The 16519-nt window shown below is 42.6% G+C and overlaps 1 protein-coding gene across 1 annotated transcript in view; it reads right to left on the reverse strand.

The window, feature by feature from the left end:
• Positions 1-992: 992 nt before the first annotated feature.
• The window catches only part of nup205 (nucleoporin 205), a 136842-nt gene continuing 121315 nt past the window's right edge, over positions 993-16519 (reverse strand). Inside the window, exons 37-43 of the mRNA XM_063058283.1 lie at positions 11238-11366; positions 10702-10828; positions 9445-9611; positions 8075-8198; positions 7599-7727; positions 2748-2824; positions 993-1804 (exon numbers count right to left, since the gene is read on the reverse strand). Coding sequence (XP_062914353.1) covers positions 1649-1804; positions 2748-2824; positions 7599-7727; positions 8075-8198; positions 9445-9611; positions 10702-10828; positions 11238-11366 — 909 coding nt within the window. The 3' untranslated portion in view covers positions 993-1648. The remainder of the gene's footprint in view (positions 1805-2747; positions 2825-7598; positions 7728-8074; positions 8199-9444; positions 9612-10701; positions 10829-11237; positions 11367-16519) is intronic.

The following is a 16519-nucleotide window of genomic DNA, read 5'->3' on the forward strand; positions in this document are numbered from 1 at the left end:
GTCCATTCTCAACAATCCTCTGAGAAATCAGTATGCTCGGAAATGTCTGACTGATCAGTGAATAATGTCAGGCGGGGGGGCTGCTTACTTTCGTGGTGTAGGCCATGGCTTACTTTTAGCTGGTGAGAATAGATTCACCCCCACTCCAGAAACAAAGCTGACAGTGAATACCTCTGGGCGTGCCACATCGCCTAAGAGCACAAAACGAGGGTAATAGGAGTAACAGCAGATTATTCCACTAACTCACAGGAGATGACTATTCTCCAACAAATCACGTACCCTATCCAATGAATATGACTAAAGAGTGATCGCTGCCCTTTGAAAAAGAAAATGCCGAAGGATTACAATTCAGTGAGGATCTCTGATCAAACATAGCTGAGCCCTCTTCTCAGACTGTGATCCTTAGATCTAGCCTTAGAGTTTACCAAATCCCTGAATGAGGATATTTTTCTGTGGAATCACCCACAAGATATTAGTCAACATTTGATTTGTGGCAAGGCAGTTTCAAAGCACCATTTTTGTAGATGCGAGGATGAAAGAAATAAACATTATGGGGGCTTTGCTTTGGAATAACACATTTGGAATAAATTAGCATATATTATTTTCATCAAAATAGCAAAAATGATGTTGTTTGGCTGTAATGATGTAGGAGGGAGAATTCTGTGGATAAATGCTTCCTTATTTCATTACATAAAGGTCTAACAATGCACGCAAGAAATTCAAACCTTCATTGTGCAGTGTGGTACTAAACAGACCTCTGTGTAGGAGGGAATGGTTAGATCAAAACTTCTCTCTACCTATCGCCTCTGTAACATCTCCAAGATTTATGAACACACTTATTACCGACCAAAACAACTCAGCATTCCTTTGATAAAGAGAAATGAAGGATCTTGTGTCGACAATCTTATTTGCCAGCAGCAATAGTAAGATGTAATTGTTACTCAGCAGTACTCCAATGACAATAGAAGATCTCTTGGACTTGTCCATCTCTGAGGGCAAGGAAGACCCAGTTTAATGCTTCATTTGAAAGATGTTGCCCCCAACAGTGAAACACTCCCTCATTGCCACACGTGTTTGTTCAGCACTCTAGAGTGGAATACCAGATCTTACCTTAGAAATGACTAGAAGGAACAAAGCCAAGCTAGCAGTAAATGAATTCTTCTACAGTGGAGAAGAGAGAATTTAGACACCAGTTAATTTTGGAGTATTATTTCTAAAATGGGGACGATAGCACCTGTTTGTTTTCATTGAGGACAAGCAACTTCAAACTCTGAATTAATCAGCTAGACTAGAGACAAGTTCAAACCTCACCACGGCAACTGAGGAAGCTATATTCAGTTAACAAACTACAGCATCGAAATAAAAAAACCTTTTTCTAAAAAAAACAATCTTGTGGCCATATGCAATCTGAACATATGTTACACCAGACTGCAGTAATGTGGTTACCAGCCCCAGCTAGCCGCTGACAAAACTCAATCACGAATTCTAAACACTGAACTTTATCTGGAAAATAGCATTTTATTTGTAATTACAATTTGATCCTGAACAAAAATTATACTGGTTCTGTGAGACTTACAGTAAATAAACTGAAAAAGAGGGTTAAAAGAAAAGAACAAGAGGATGTGTACAGTAGTGTGATTGAGAAGACTTATCCCGTCCTCTTTATCCCCACAAGGCCACGAATTCGTCGAACGAGTGCTTGAATAAACAAGTGCCTTGATCGCACTCGGCAGTAAACATTCTCAATTTCAAGCAACTTCTTTTGTAGAGATTCCCCAAAGCTCGCTGTGGCATCAACCTGAAGCTGGAGACACAAGACAAATCCCAGTTTGCTCTGTTAAACACAGAAATGAAACAAGCCCAACACCACTGCCCTCAAGCCTAAGCTCTGCATCTGCAAGAGAGGCTTGGGTCATTCACCCAGTTGAGCAGCGAGCTGTGCTGGTTGCAACAGAGTGACATATTAGCAACCTCCGAATAACTTATACTTATTTCTAGTGGTAGAATGCCTACGGTCCCATTATAGTGCCTGTTGGAAAACCCAAGAATGCTGATCTGAATGAAGTGGCCAATATCAGTCTCCTTTTCCTTATCTGCTTTCTGCTTTATATGTTAAATTATCCCACAATTAACACGTGTTTATGGATTTTCCCTAGAGAGTGATAGCACATAGAACATAGAGCAGTATAGCACAGCACAGGCCCTTTGGCCATTATGTTGTGTTGCCCTTTTAACCTAGTCCAAGATCAATTGAACCCTTCCCTCCTCTAGTGTCCATAACCCTCCATTTCTCTTTCATCCATGTGCCCAAGAGTCTCTTAAATGTCCCTAATACATCTGCCTCCACACACCCACCACTCTTGTGTAAAAAAAAATCTCTGGCATATCCTCTAAAACTTTCCTCCACTCGTGTCAAAAGGGTATCCTCTGGAATTAGCCATTGTAAATCTGGGGTAAAGGTGCTGGCTGTTCACCTTATCTATGCCTTTTATCACCTTATGCATCCCTCTCAAGTTGTCTCTCATCCTCCTTCGCTCTGAAGAGGAAAGCTCTAGCTTGTTCAGACTCTCCAATCTTTGCATTTATTAACTTATTGCGAATTTTTTTTTTTGAAAAGGTGCATCAATTTTCTAATTCAAGTATCACTGCCAGATCATTTACTCTACATATAATAACACAGATTTCCTAAGTATGACCCAAGATTGCCATCACCTGATTGCATGAAGGTAACCAGGATTGAAACTCACCTGATCCAGATCATGATGGTTAACTTGACTCAGGATGAAGCGCTTGGGATCAGGATCTGAACCAAACTTCTGGAAATCTAAGTTTAACAAAACATTAAAAAAAAACACACACAAAGTTGGCACTTGGGTTAATCTCAGAAATTAGTTATTCAAGATACCAAATCCTCACTTTGTGTCTCGCAAGTCTGATTTTCAAATTACATTGCATCAAATCATTGAGGAGAATCTACATGAAATCTTCAAGGCATGGCCAATGATCTGCACTTGGGTTAATTTGAGCAGGCTCAATGACAGGTCATTGACCCCATGCAGAATACAGAGGAGGAGGTGTTCGAAGTCTTGAGGCAAATTAGGGTGGATAAATCCTCAGAGCCTGACAAGGTGTTCCTTGGACCCTGTGGAAGGCAAGAGCAGAATTTGCAGAGGCCTTAGCAGAGAAATTGAAATAATCTTTATTGGCAGGTGATATACTGGAGGATTGGAGCTAATGTTCTGCTGTTTAAGAAAGGCTGTAAAAACATAACCAGGAAATTATAGGCCAGGGGAAAATTATTGGAAGGTATTCTAAGAGACCAGATAAATGAGCATCTGGATCGACATGAACTGATTAGGGATAGTCAGCATGGCTTTAGGTGTGGTAGGTCACATCTAACCAATCTTATAGAGTTCTTTGAGGAAATTACCAGGAAAGTTGATGAAGGCAAGGCAGTGGATGTTGTCTATGTGGACTTGAGCAAAGCATCTGAGAAGATCACACATGGAAGGTTTGCCAACAAGGTTCAATTGCTTGGCATTCAAGATGAGGTAGTAAACTGGATTAGACATTGGCTTTGTAGGAGAAGCCAGAGAGTAGTAGTTGTAGATGGTTGCCTCTCTGACTGGAGGTCGTGCATAAGGTGTTTGTCATCTACATCAATAACCTGGACGATAATATGGTTAACTGGATCAGCAAATGTGCAGGTGACATCAAGATTGATGGTGTAATTGACAGGGAGGAAGATCACTGAAGCTTGCAGCAGGGTCTGGACCAGCTGAAAAACGGGCTGAAGAACAGCAGATGGAATTTAATGCAGACAAGTGTGATGTTTTGCACTTGGTTAGCTCCAACCAGGTGAGGTCTTACATAGTCTACGGTAAGGCACTGAGGAGTGCAGTTGAACAAAGTGATGTGGGAATACAGGTCCACAATTAGATAGTCGTAAAGAAAGCTTCTGGCACATAAGCTTTCATAAATCAAAATATTGAGTACAGGAGATGGGATGTAATGTTAAAGTTGCACAAGACACTGGTGAGGCCTAATTTGGAATAGTGTGTGCAGCTTTGGTCACCACCTACAGGAAAGATACAAATAAAGTTGAAAGAGTACACAGAAAAATTTACAAGGATGTTACCAGAACTGGACATCCCGAGTTACAAGGAAAGACTGAATAGGTTAGGCCTTTATTCCTTGAAATGTAAAAAACTGAAGGGAGATTTGATAGAGGTACACAAAATTATGAGGGGTATAGATAGGGTAGATGCAAGTGAGCTTTTTCCACTGAGGTTGGGTGGGACTACCACTAGAGGTCATGGGATAAGGGTGAAAGGTGGAAAGTTTAAGGGGAACATAAGGGAAACTTTTTTACTCAGAGGGTTGTGAGAGTGTGGAACAAACTGCCAGCACAAGTTGTGCATGCAAGCTCGATTTCAATGATTAAAAGAAGTTTGGACAGGTACATGAATGGTAGGGGTATGGAGAGCTATAGTCCAGGTGCAGGTCAATAGGAGTAGGCAGTTTAAATGGTTCGGCACAAAGTAGATGGGCTGAAGGGCCTGTTTCTGTGCTGTACTTTTCTAATACTCGATGACAACACCACTCCCACATCAGAGGTGGTTTCGAAAGCTGTAATCAAGAAAGCTATTTTGTCCTGGCTAATGCTGATCTTTGCAGATTGACAGAGCAACACTCATCCAAGCAAGTGGAGATTATTCCATCACATTGTTGATTTGTGCCTCCCAGTTAGTGGAAAGTTTCTAGGGTGATGGACAGGACATTCAGCCTCCAACCTCTACATAGTTTGCATTTTTGTGCATTGTTCAGTTGAACTTCGGGTTAATGTTAGACATGAGATTGTGCAGATGCTGGAAATCTTGAGCAACACATACAAAATGCTGGAGGAGCTCAGCAAGTCAGGCAGTATCTATGGAGAGGAATAAACAGTTGACACCTTTGCGCCGACCCTTCATCAGGACTGGAAAGCAAGGCAGCAGAGGTCAGAATAAGAACATGAGGGACTGCTTCATTGAGCACCTTCACTCTGTCCACTGTCCAAGATCTCCCAGTGGCTACCATTTCAATTTGACTTTCCATTCCCATACTGACATGTCTATTTGTGGCCTCTTCCTTTGCTGCAATGAGGCCAAATGCATGTTGGAGGAGCAACTCATATTTTGCCTGGGTAGCCTCCAACCTGATGGCATGAACATCAATTTCTTTAGCTTCTGGTAATCACTCCCACACACCCCCCCCCGACCACTTCTCTCTTTTCCAGTCCCCATTCTGCTTACCCTCTCATCCTTTTTCTTTCCCCACCTCGTAACCTGCCCATCACCCTCCTCTGGTTACTCACACTCCTTCCTTTTCTTCCATGCTCCACCGCCCTCTCCTATAAGATTACTTCTTCAGCCCTTTAACTCTTCGTCCTCCAGTCTCCCAGCTTCTCACATCATCCCCTCTCCCCTCCCATACACCTCCCCACCCCCAAACTTCCTTATTCTGGCATCTGCTCCTTTCCTTTCCAGCTTTGATGAAGAGTCTTGTCCTGAAACATCTACCGTTTATTCCCTTCCACAGATGCTGCCTGATCTGCTGAATTCCTCCAGCACTTGGTGTGTGTTGGTTCCGGTTCACGCTGATGGTTGTGTACCTGTTGATGGTGACACCATTATAAATCAAACTTAAGTGGTTAGATTCTCCCTTGTTGGAGACAACCTCTGTCCAGCAATTTACTCATACAAATGTTACTTGCTAGTGGGCACTACGTGTCCCAATATTGTCTGGGTCTAACTGCATGCTGCCGTAGGCTGCTTTGTGTAATGAGCTGTGAATGAAGTTGGATATCGTGCAATAAGCAGAGAGTATTTCCACTTCTGATCTCACATTGGAAAGAAGGCTAGGAAGCTGGGGATGGCAGGACCAAGGTCACCATCTTGAGCAGATTCTGTCGTGATAGCCTAGGGTTGTGCTGACTAACACCAAAAACCACAGCTAAATGCAGATATCACTCTAATTATTAGTATTTCTCCTTTGATAGCAGCTTTATCAAGGCTCCTTAATGACACAATTAGTCAAATGATGCCCTGATGTCAAAGGTAGTACGCTCACCTCACCTCTGAAACTCTGCTCCTTGGTTGGAAATGGGATTGTGATTGTGAACCCTAATGCGACCCGCCCTGCTAAAGTCTACACAGGATATCAGTGGACTGGCTGGTGGTGACTGCCGTTGATAGCTCTGCCAAAGGCGAAGCAGGCTCAATATATTGAATGGCCTACACCTTAAGACATAGGAGCAGAATTAAGCCATGCAGTCTATGAGTCTGCTCTGCCATTTGATCATGGCTGGTTTATTTTCCTTCTCAACCCCATTCTCCTCCTAAAAACCTATGACACCCCTACTAATTAAGAACCTATCAAGCTCTGCTTTAAATAAACCCAATGACTTGGCTTCCACAGCTGTCTGTGGCGATACATTCCACAGATTCACCACCCTCTGGATAAAGAAATTCCCTCTCATCTCTGTTCTGAAGGGACATCCCTCTATCTGAAGCTGTGCTCTCCAGTCCTAGATATCCCCACTGTTGGAAACATCCTCTCTCGGTCCACTATATCTACACCTTTCATTATTTGAATGAGGTCCAGAGCCATCAAACACTCAGAATTTTAACCCTTCCATTCCCAGGATTATTCTTGTGAATTTTCTCAAGACCCTCTCCAAATCCAATATATTCTTTTAGATTATGGGGCCCAAAACTGCTCACAATACTTGAAATGTGGTCTGACTAATGCCATATAAAACCTCAGCATTACATCCTTGCTGTTACAGTATAATCTAGTCCTCTCAAAATGAAGCTAACATTCCAGCATCTCCAGAATCTCTTGGGTCTAACATTGCATTTGCCTTCTTTACTATTGACTTAACCTGTAATACATCGTACAGGATTAAGAGCAGACTGACGGAGTGGTAGTTAGCCAGAATGAATCTGCCCTTTGTAAATAGGATACACCTGGATACATCATGAAGTACATGCCAGTGTTTTAATGGTACTGGAACAGCTTAGTTAGCAGTGTGGCTGATTCTGAAGAGCAAGTTTTCAGCACTGCAGCTAGAAGATCACAACCTTGGTACAAGCTCCCCCAATTCAGTTTGTGACCTATTGCACTGGGTAATACAGTTTTATAATTTAGAGATACAGCTTGGAACAGTCCGTTGTAACCCAAAGACTTCGAAAAAACCCATCTATTTAACTTAAGCCTAATCACAGGACAATTTACAATTAACCAACAAACTGGTACACTTTTGGACTGTGACAAGAAACTAGAGAACCCAGAGGAAACCTACAGTCATGGGGAAAACATACAAACTCCTTACAAGCAACGCTGGAATTGAATTCCGAACTGCAATGACCCATCGTGCTAACCACTTCACTGCTGTAGCATCCATGGAAATAATAGAATAATAGAAGTGATGCACAAGTTAGACCGCGATAACAATGACATGTGGTGTACACATGGACTTCAACACTTGAGATTAAAATGACTGACCTAATGCCAGTCAGCAACTTGCAAAGTTTATCTGCAAACCTGCTTCTCACCTTGATGTTCCCTGCCTTGGTATGCCCCGCCCAGGACATTCAAAAAATCTTGAGTATCTGAGGGGACACAGTACAGGAAATAATACTCCAAATGGCGCCACAAGATGAAGAGGCAGTTTTCCACAATGTCTGAAAAGTTAAAATGAGTCAAAGAGGAAAACTGGAAACTTGAGTTCAATTTCAACTCTCCCCCTCCCTCACCAAATCAGAGACTTTATTTACCTTTCCCCCACCCACTTCCTCTTCACTCCTCCAGACCAAAGATATTATCCACACTCTACCCCCTCCCAACTGGAGGCATTACTTACAGCCACACTGCTAAACCGGCACGTTATTTATCGCCGCCACTGCCAAGTTCCAGACACTCCTTTCATTAAAGCAGGCAATAATTAAGCAGCAGCTGGGACCAGTTATGGAAATGAAGTGGATTTCATTAGAAGCCAGTGAAGTGTGAGGGCACCAGTAATAAAGGATACAGCAATAGAGGGACAGCAGCTCCGCTCTGTGGTTAATCTGGTGCACAAGCCGTCGCCTGGCCAGGACCTGTCGCTGAGCAGCCGAAATCTTGTCCACACCAGCCGGTACTAATGCTTGACATAGCTGTGGACACAAGACGGTGAGTCGGTCAGCTGAACAGTAACATCATCTGTTAAACACGAGAAATTCTGCAGAGACTGGAAATCCAAAGTACCACAATAAAAATGCTGGAGGAACTCAGCAGGTCAGGCAGAATCTATAGAAATGAATAAACAGTCAACGTTTCAAGCCAAGACCCTTCTTCAGGACTGGAAAGGAAGGGGGAAGACACCATAATGAAAAGGTTGGTGGAGGAGATGGAGCATAGCTAGAAAGTGATAGGTGAAGCCAGGTGGGTAAGAAAAGTAAAGGGCTGGAGAGAAAGGAATCTGATGGGAGAGGAGAGTGGACCAAAGGAGAAAGCAAAGGCTTGTTGGGGGGAGGGGTTAAGAGAGACAAGAGAGACCCAGGAGAGGTGACAGGCAGATGAGAAGAGACCAGTGTCTGCCCCCTTTCTTCTCAGTCCTGATGGATCTTGGCCTGAAATGTCGACTGTTCTATTCATTTCCAGAGATGTTGTGTGACCTGCTGAGTTCCTCCATCATTTTGTGTTTTTTGCATCATTTGTTGCAGTTTATAGTTGTTAGAACATAACTGGAACTTTACAAAGACACAAATATTGTCCTTCAGTGGAGACATGGGGAATACCAATATTATTCTCTATATAAGAATGATGCAAATCTCATTGACTCTCTTTGGAAGAGAAAATGTGGTGATCCAGGAAAGCTCACGGAGGCAGTTGATATGATCAGACATCTGATCAGCTCTGATAACTGGCTTTCCTCTCAACTGATTTCTCTCATTGCTTGAGCACTAACCTATTTGACAGACTACCAAACATTAGCAATTTACCGTGTTCACAATGACACCCATTACCGCCAAGCTTCAATATACGGTCTTGTGACCCATCATCCAAGTTACAGAGAAATGCCATTAACAGTTGTGACTGTAATGCAGATGCTTGAGGAAAAAGCCCACATTTCCTCCTATGGATTATTACCTATATCTGGCGCTAGGAACTTCACCATATCCAAATCGGGTTTATCATCCCTCACATATATCATGAAATTTGGTTTTTTTTTTGCAGTAGTACAGTACAATACATAAAATTACTACTGTACTGTACAAAAGTCTTGGGCACCCTAGCTACATGTACGTGCCTAAGACTTGTGCACAGTACTATAATTAAAATTATCTTGCACCACTGTTAATCCCTGAGGGAAGGGCATCTGTTCAAGTTTTCAAATCACAAACTATAGAAAACAGCTACCTCCTTTATTTCATCCGGAGGAAGATGTTGCAGATTCTGATACTTAGTCACACTCTGCCGGTGGTTCTCGTAGCTGCTGAAGAAATCATTTGCACTCTGCTTCAATAGGAACAGCACGACTCCAAGACTGGGCAGCCTCCAGTAAGGAACCATTGCCAGCTGAGCATCTGTAAATAGGGGAGAAAAAACATTTGTCACTATAACTCAAGAAGGGAAATGCCAGCATCTTTAGGCTGGTCAAAGACTTCCTTCAATAAATTAAAATTCATCAGCTATCACTGAGGTGACAAACAAAAGGTGTATTTATGCGATATTGCCTCTGCCAAAAATAATGACTGCAACTTGAAACTGCATAACATTGTCCTAGTTGTACTAATATTTCTTGTATGTCCTATTTTGTCTTTATCTTCCCACAGGCTCTGTTCTCACACAACTCTTTTATTCTCTCTATTGCACATCTTTTACAGGGAGCTGCATGGCATTATTTCAGTCACCATGCTGTTACAAAGAGTTTCCAGCAAGAGACAATGTGGATCCACCAGGATTCTGAGGCAGGAGACTATGATACCTGCATAACACTGTTACAAATATTAACTGTCTATGTGTGGATAATATTTATAGGCAACAATGGAGTCAATCTTTGCAGGAAAGCTTGCTGAAAACTTACAGTAGGTACACATTAAATGCTAAATCAATCTTTTAGTCTCAAATGCCCATAAATAAAAAAATCTAATGCACATCTAATCAGAAAAAGACTGAATCTCTTGAACAAGCCAAAGGTTGAGGCAGGAGAATGGGGTGGAGAGGGATAATAAAATCAGCCATGATCGGATGGCAGAGCAGACTTGAAGGGCCAAATGGCCTAAGGGTCTGGCTTATAGTTTTACAGACTGAAAAGAAATTAAGGGGAGGTTTAGAAAACTCTGCCAGTTATACAATGTACACCATCAAAGTGGCCATGTGGGAATCATAGTCCCACCTGGTTGTAAGGTATTTAGTTAGTTACACCCAGCCATACAGAGTTTACAGTCACATGTGGTCACAGTAAGATTTCAAAACACCAAACACAGTATGATGAATGCACTGGTTATAGTTATGCCCAGTCTCTCAGAAGCTACAGTCAAAATGAGTTAGGCAAAGTTACAGCCAAACTACGTACTATGTTGTAACTCTGGGAAGATTTAATTACAGATCAGGAATCAGTGGGAGAGGAACGCACTGGAGTATGTGCTTATAAGGAGGCATGAAGTTGCTTACCTTGCCGGGTACCTTCTCGAGATGTCCCTTCAGCAAGGCTAGGAGTAAAGAGGCAAATAGTATGCCGGGATCCAGAACTGCTTTGTATCAGAAGCATTTGACAATACTGAACCACGTTTGCACAAATCTGCAAGAAAAACAGAACTATTGCTTACATCAAACTCACTTTCCAAACCAAGGTATCAGAAAACTAGATTTCTTTCTGCCAATTAGCTAGACATGATCCCTGGTAGAATTTGAGTTCTCTGCCAACCTGCAGGTTGTGTTCACAGAAAGCACACTTGCACTGGGCATGGTTAAACCTCCTATGTATTAAACCCCACCTCATTTGCTTGAAATTAATTATCTATCACGTCAATTAACTAACATTTCCCTTCATTTAAGTTGATTGATTCGATCAGTATATTAACCTGTCCATTTTTAAAAGCAAGAAAAACTAAGTTCAGACTAAAACTAGTATCATTTACTTTCAAATCAGGGTAATTGCCTCTTCTACATATCACAGACAAAAGACAGGACACTAACTGGATCCATACCTGTTGCATTGCAAGTTCCATTTCATCCCTCTTGTTAACCCCACCAACTTGAGAGCCTTCTTGCTGCTTTTTGAACTCAGAAAGTCGGTCTGAGACAGTAAAGCGGCTGAGCAGGGCCAGACACTGACGCTGGGAGTCAAAGAAGAAGCCAGAGGTCAGTAAGACCGAAAATGAGTTGCTCTTTATTGAAAAGATAATCATACTGTAGGATGCACTATGTGTGAAAACAGTTTCAACTTTGCCTTTGTATAGTTGATTTGAGAAGTGCAAATAGAAAAGCTTTCCACATAAATCCTTTAAATCTAGAAGTACACTACAAATTATTGCCCTCAATTTGTAAAGATGGGACCAGGCCATGAGGTTTCCATAAGTCTAGAAATCAACTGACTCAAAACTAAGTAACACTAATACTGGATAGACACAAGAACACATCTGGTGTACTAATGTCCTTCAGTGAAGAAAATCTGCCATTCATTACTAGCTGATTGAAGTGCAGCTCCAGACTCATAGCAATGTCCTTGGCTCTTAATTGCTCCCAGAAGTAGCCTAGCAAGTCATTCAGAAGTTTCTAAACATAGCAATAGTAAAGTTGGTAAGGCTACTCAGAGGAGTTAAAAGTACTGGATTTAGACACAGCAAATTTATTCCCCAGCTGAAACTCAGTTTTCTTCATGAACACCTTGAGGAATTTTGTTTTAATGAGGAAAATACCCTGCAGAATAGTCCAGCAACAAAGAAACATCACAAACAGCCAACACATCACATTTCTCCACGATAGTCCCTGAATATATCTTACCCTACAAGTGGCACAAATCTAGTTGAGGCAACAGAACAGTGACACGCATGTGTGACAGCCCTGTGGGCCTTAAATATCGACCTCAGAAACCATGATCTCATTATCTCAATTCGTCAGCTCAAACACAAACACAAAACCCCTTCCTCATTACCGATTTTCCTTTACTGATGAATTAGTACTCCAGGTCAGAATAAGCACATACAGAATTAAAAAAAAAACAAGCTGCTGCAAAAACTCAGATCAGGCAGCATCTGTGCAAGCAAAGAGATAGTTGACGGTTTGGATTGAAACCCTGCACCAGGACTGTACCATACACTGGGAAGGAAGTTTCACTGCCCATCACCGAGGGTAGTTTGATGCCAGCACCTCCGACTGAGCCAGACAAGGGCAAGATGATAATTCTACCATATTGGGATTGTACAGATGGTGAACAAGTCAATGTAAGGGAGCAATTGAACTGCCATCATTTTTACTGATAAACCTGGTCTAGATGCATCATTCAGCAAAAACTCAGCAAGTCAGCCAGCATCTCTGGAGGGGAATAAAGCAACTGATTTCTCAGGCCGCGACCCTTCCCTAGCCTGAAGGGTCCACTGTTTATCCCCCTCTGTAAATGGTACCTGACCTGCTGAGCTCCCCCAGCATTTTGTGTGTGCTGTTCTGGATTTCAGCATCTGCAAAAACTGTTTATTCCTAGGTGCACCATTCCTTGACAGCACTGGTAGGAATGACCAGTGCACTCCATAGCGGAGACCAATCCATTGCTTCACAAGGCAATACCCTCTTCTGGACGTGTGACACCACCATCATGCCAAAATGGGACCAACTCAATACACAACTGGGAGGTCATAAGGCAACGTAAACCATCAGCAGCAGCTTTTACTGCAATCAGTGATTAGGGAGATGGCCACACAGTGCCAACATAATGAAATTGTAATGCAGTAAAAGCAGTATTGCAACGGACAGGACTAAGCGATCTGATAACTAACGGAAGAAATCAAAGCTCTACAACTGTGAATGGTGACAGAAAAATAAACAGTAAACTGGGAGGAGGCTCAAAGAAAATCTCTAGTCCCCCAACAATGGTGGATCCCAAAGCATGGGTGAGGCATTCGCAGTCACATTCGACGAAGGGTTCCGGCCCGAAACATCGACCGATCTTTTCCACGGATGCTGTCCGACCTGCTGAGTTCCTCCAGCGTATTGTGAGTGTTGCTTTGACCCCAGCATCTGCAGATTATTTTGTGCTTACGCCGTCACATTCAGCAGTGTCGAGTGATGGTACATTTCATAGCATCAAAGCTGATCTGATTCACTATTCCTGATAATCAAAGAAGTAGCTCACACACTGGGTATCAGACTCAGACAAGAGCTGTAGGACTCAAGACTTGTGCTCTTGAACTAACTGTGCCTCTGGCCAAGTTGTTGGAGTAGAGTCACAAGACAGGCATTTAACTGAGCATTTGGCCAGTGGTCGTGATAAGTATCACCGGCAATGCATTCAAATTACTCTGATAATCTGATCACCAGTGTCAGTAGGGCTTTCCTTCAGACCACATCTCAGCACAAGTCTGGTCCAAATGCCTTCGTCATCAAGAAGCCCTGGTAAAGCTGAAGATCAAGGACTCAAAGGACAAAACACATAATAGCTGGAGCCATTCTGGGCATTAGAACGACGTCTGTGATTGTTTGAGGTGGATCATCTAAACTCCAGGATATCACTACTGGAGCTTCTCTAGGCAGTAACCTGGCTCACCCACCTCATGGTCAAAAAATGGGCATGTTCAGTGATGATTGCACAAAGTACTCACAAATCCTCAGAAAATGAAGCAATCTATATGCAGCTTAACTTATAGAAAATTGAATAGGGCTGAAGGCTGACAAAGATGGATCCAGAAACAGCTCCATGTTTACTGTAATCCCTTTCAGGATGAGCTTGGGAGTTAATATTGGGAAATAAGAAATGACGGCGATTCTATATAATTGTTCTAATTTAATTTTCAAATTGCAAAGTTCAAAGTAAATTTATCTTCAAAGTACACATATGTCACCGGGTACTACTTTGAGATTCATTTTCTTCTAGGCACTTCTAAGAAAATAAAGAAATATAATAGACTCAATGAAAAACTATACATACACAAAGACTGGTAAATAATAAATAAATACTGAGTACATGAGTTGGAAAGTCCTCAGTAAAAGAAGAGACTAATCTTAATAATAATAGATAATTAAAGAGCTGACAGAGAGCGCAAGATTGTGTTCACATAAGATAAGATGAAATGAATGTGGAATCAGTACGTATTCTGCAACATAATATGAAAAGACACCAGTCTTAAGCCTAACAGATATTTCAGTAGAGCTGGGGTTGCATCCTAAACTGTGAAAAGTTTGCTTATCCCAGAAGAGATTATCCCAGAAAATTAGCACCAGAGCTTTGAAGTACAACGGCTGTTAGAAATGAATTTGACAGTTGTTGTGTTAACAACAAACTCCAGGAAACAGAAAGAATACATCAAGACTAATCTAATTATAATTAGTGTTAGAACGACGTTTGGCAGAATGTGGAGTTGTCATCCGATTTATTTTTTAAACGAAGCAGTTCTTGGGGCTAATTTTTTTTTAAAAACTTGCAGCTACTACACACAAAAGGTTGGAGGAACTCAGCAGGTCAGGCAGCATCTGTGAAAATTAATGAACAGTCAATGGTTCAGGCCGAGCCCTTCATCAGGACTGGGGAGGAAAGCGGAAGATGTCATAATAAAATGGTAGAGGGGAGGGGAAGGAGGATAAGATAGGTGATAGGTGAAGCCAGGTGAATGGGAAAGGTAAAGGGCTGGAGAAGAAGGAATCTGTTAGGAGAGGAGAGTAGACCATCAGAGAAAGGGAAGGAGCAGCACCAGTGGCAAGAGAGAAGTGATAAGATGCCAGAGTGGGGAATAGAGGAGGGAAGGGAGAAGGGAAAAGAAGATGAAAAAAATTTACTGGAAGGAAAATTCGATGTTCGTGCCATGGAATATAAGGTGTTGCTCCTTCTCTATGAAGTGGTGGGCTTGGACTGACACGTCGGAATGGAAATGGGGATAGGAATTAAAATGGTTAGCCACCACCAAGATATTCAACTTTTGACAAATGGAACAGACGTTCTGGACAAAGTGATCCGATATAAATTAAGGTAGACCAACATAGAGGAGGTCGCATCAAGAGCCCCAGATATAATAGACAAACCCCAACAGATTTGCAGGTGAAGTGTTGCCTCACCGGGAGGGACTGCCTGGGGCCCTGAACGGAGGTGAGGAGGTGGTAAGTGGGCAGGTGTAGCATTTCTCACGCTCCCAGGAGGCAGAATCATGGGGAGGGACAAAAGGACTAAGAAATCAGAGAGGGAACTACGCCTGTGCAATGCGGGGAGCAGGGTGGGATTAAAGATGTAATCCGGTTGAAGATAGCAGAAATGCACATTGGTTGTGGAGTCTCATGGGGTGGTAGGTGAGGACAAGAGGAACTTGATCCCTGTTAAGGCTGTGGGAAAATGGGGTGAGTACAGATGCAGGCGAGGGCAGCATCAATGGCACATTAAGGGAAGCCCTGCTCTTTGTAGGAGGGCATCTGTCCTGGAAAGGAAAGCCTCATCCTGCGAACAGATGTGGCAGAGACAAAGGAACTGAGAAAGAGGAATAGCAGTTTTACAAGAGACAGCGTGGGAAGGGAGAGTTAAGATAGCTATGGGAATCAGTAGGTTCATAAAAGATGTCAGTAGACAGTTTGTCAGACAGAGAAATCGAGAAAGGCGTCAGAAACAGACCAAGTGAATTTAAAGACAGGGTGGAAGTTGAAGGCAAAGTTGATGAAATTGATGAGCTCAGCATGGGTGCATGAAACAGCACCAATGCAGTCATCAACGTAGCACAGAAAGAGTTGGGGAGCATTACCAGAAAAGGCTTGGTACATGGACTGTACCGTGTAGCAAACAAAAAGGCAAGCATAGCTGGGGACCACGGCTCCCCCTTGAATTTTTAGAAAGTGGGAGGAGCCAAAGAAGAAATTGTTGAGGGCAAGGATCAGTTCTGCCAGACAGAGGAGGGTGGTGGTGAGGAGAATTGGTTGGGTCTTTTATCGTGAAAGAAGTTGGAGCTTTAAGGCCTTCTTGATGGGAGATAGAAATGTATAGGGACTGGACGTCCAAGATGAAAATGAAGTGGTCAGGGCCGGGGAATTGTAAGTTGTTGAGATCACAAGCATATGCAGTGTCACAGTTGTAAATGGGAAGGTACTGAACCCAGGAGTATAGAATGGAGTCAAGTATGCGGACACAAGTTCAGTGGGGCAGGAGTGGGCAGAGACATTGGGCACCCAGTCAGTCAGGTTTGTGGATCTTGGGTAGGACATAGAAATGACCAGTGTGGAGTAAGGGAACTTTACAGAACTTGGCAGTGGATGGGAGACCTCCAGATTTGATGGAATTAGTGACTGGGCAGGAGACAGTGGC

The sequence above is a fragment of the Mobula hypostoma genome, chromosome 9 (genome assembly GCF_963921235.1).
Source record: "Mobula hypostoma chromosome 9, sMobHyp1.1, whole genome shotgun sequence".
Classification (NCBI taxonomy): domain Eukaryota; kingdom Metazoa; phylum Chordata; class Chondrichthyes; order Myliobatiformes; family Myliobatidae; genus Mobula; species Mobula hypostoma.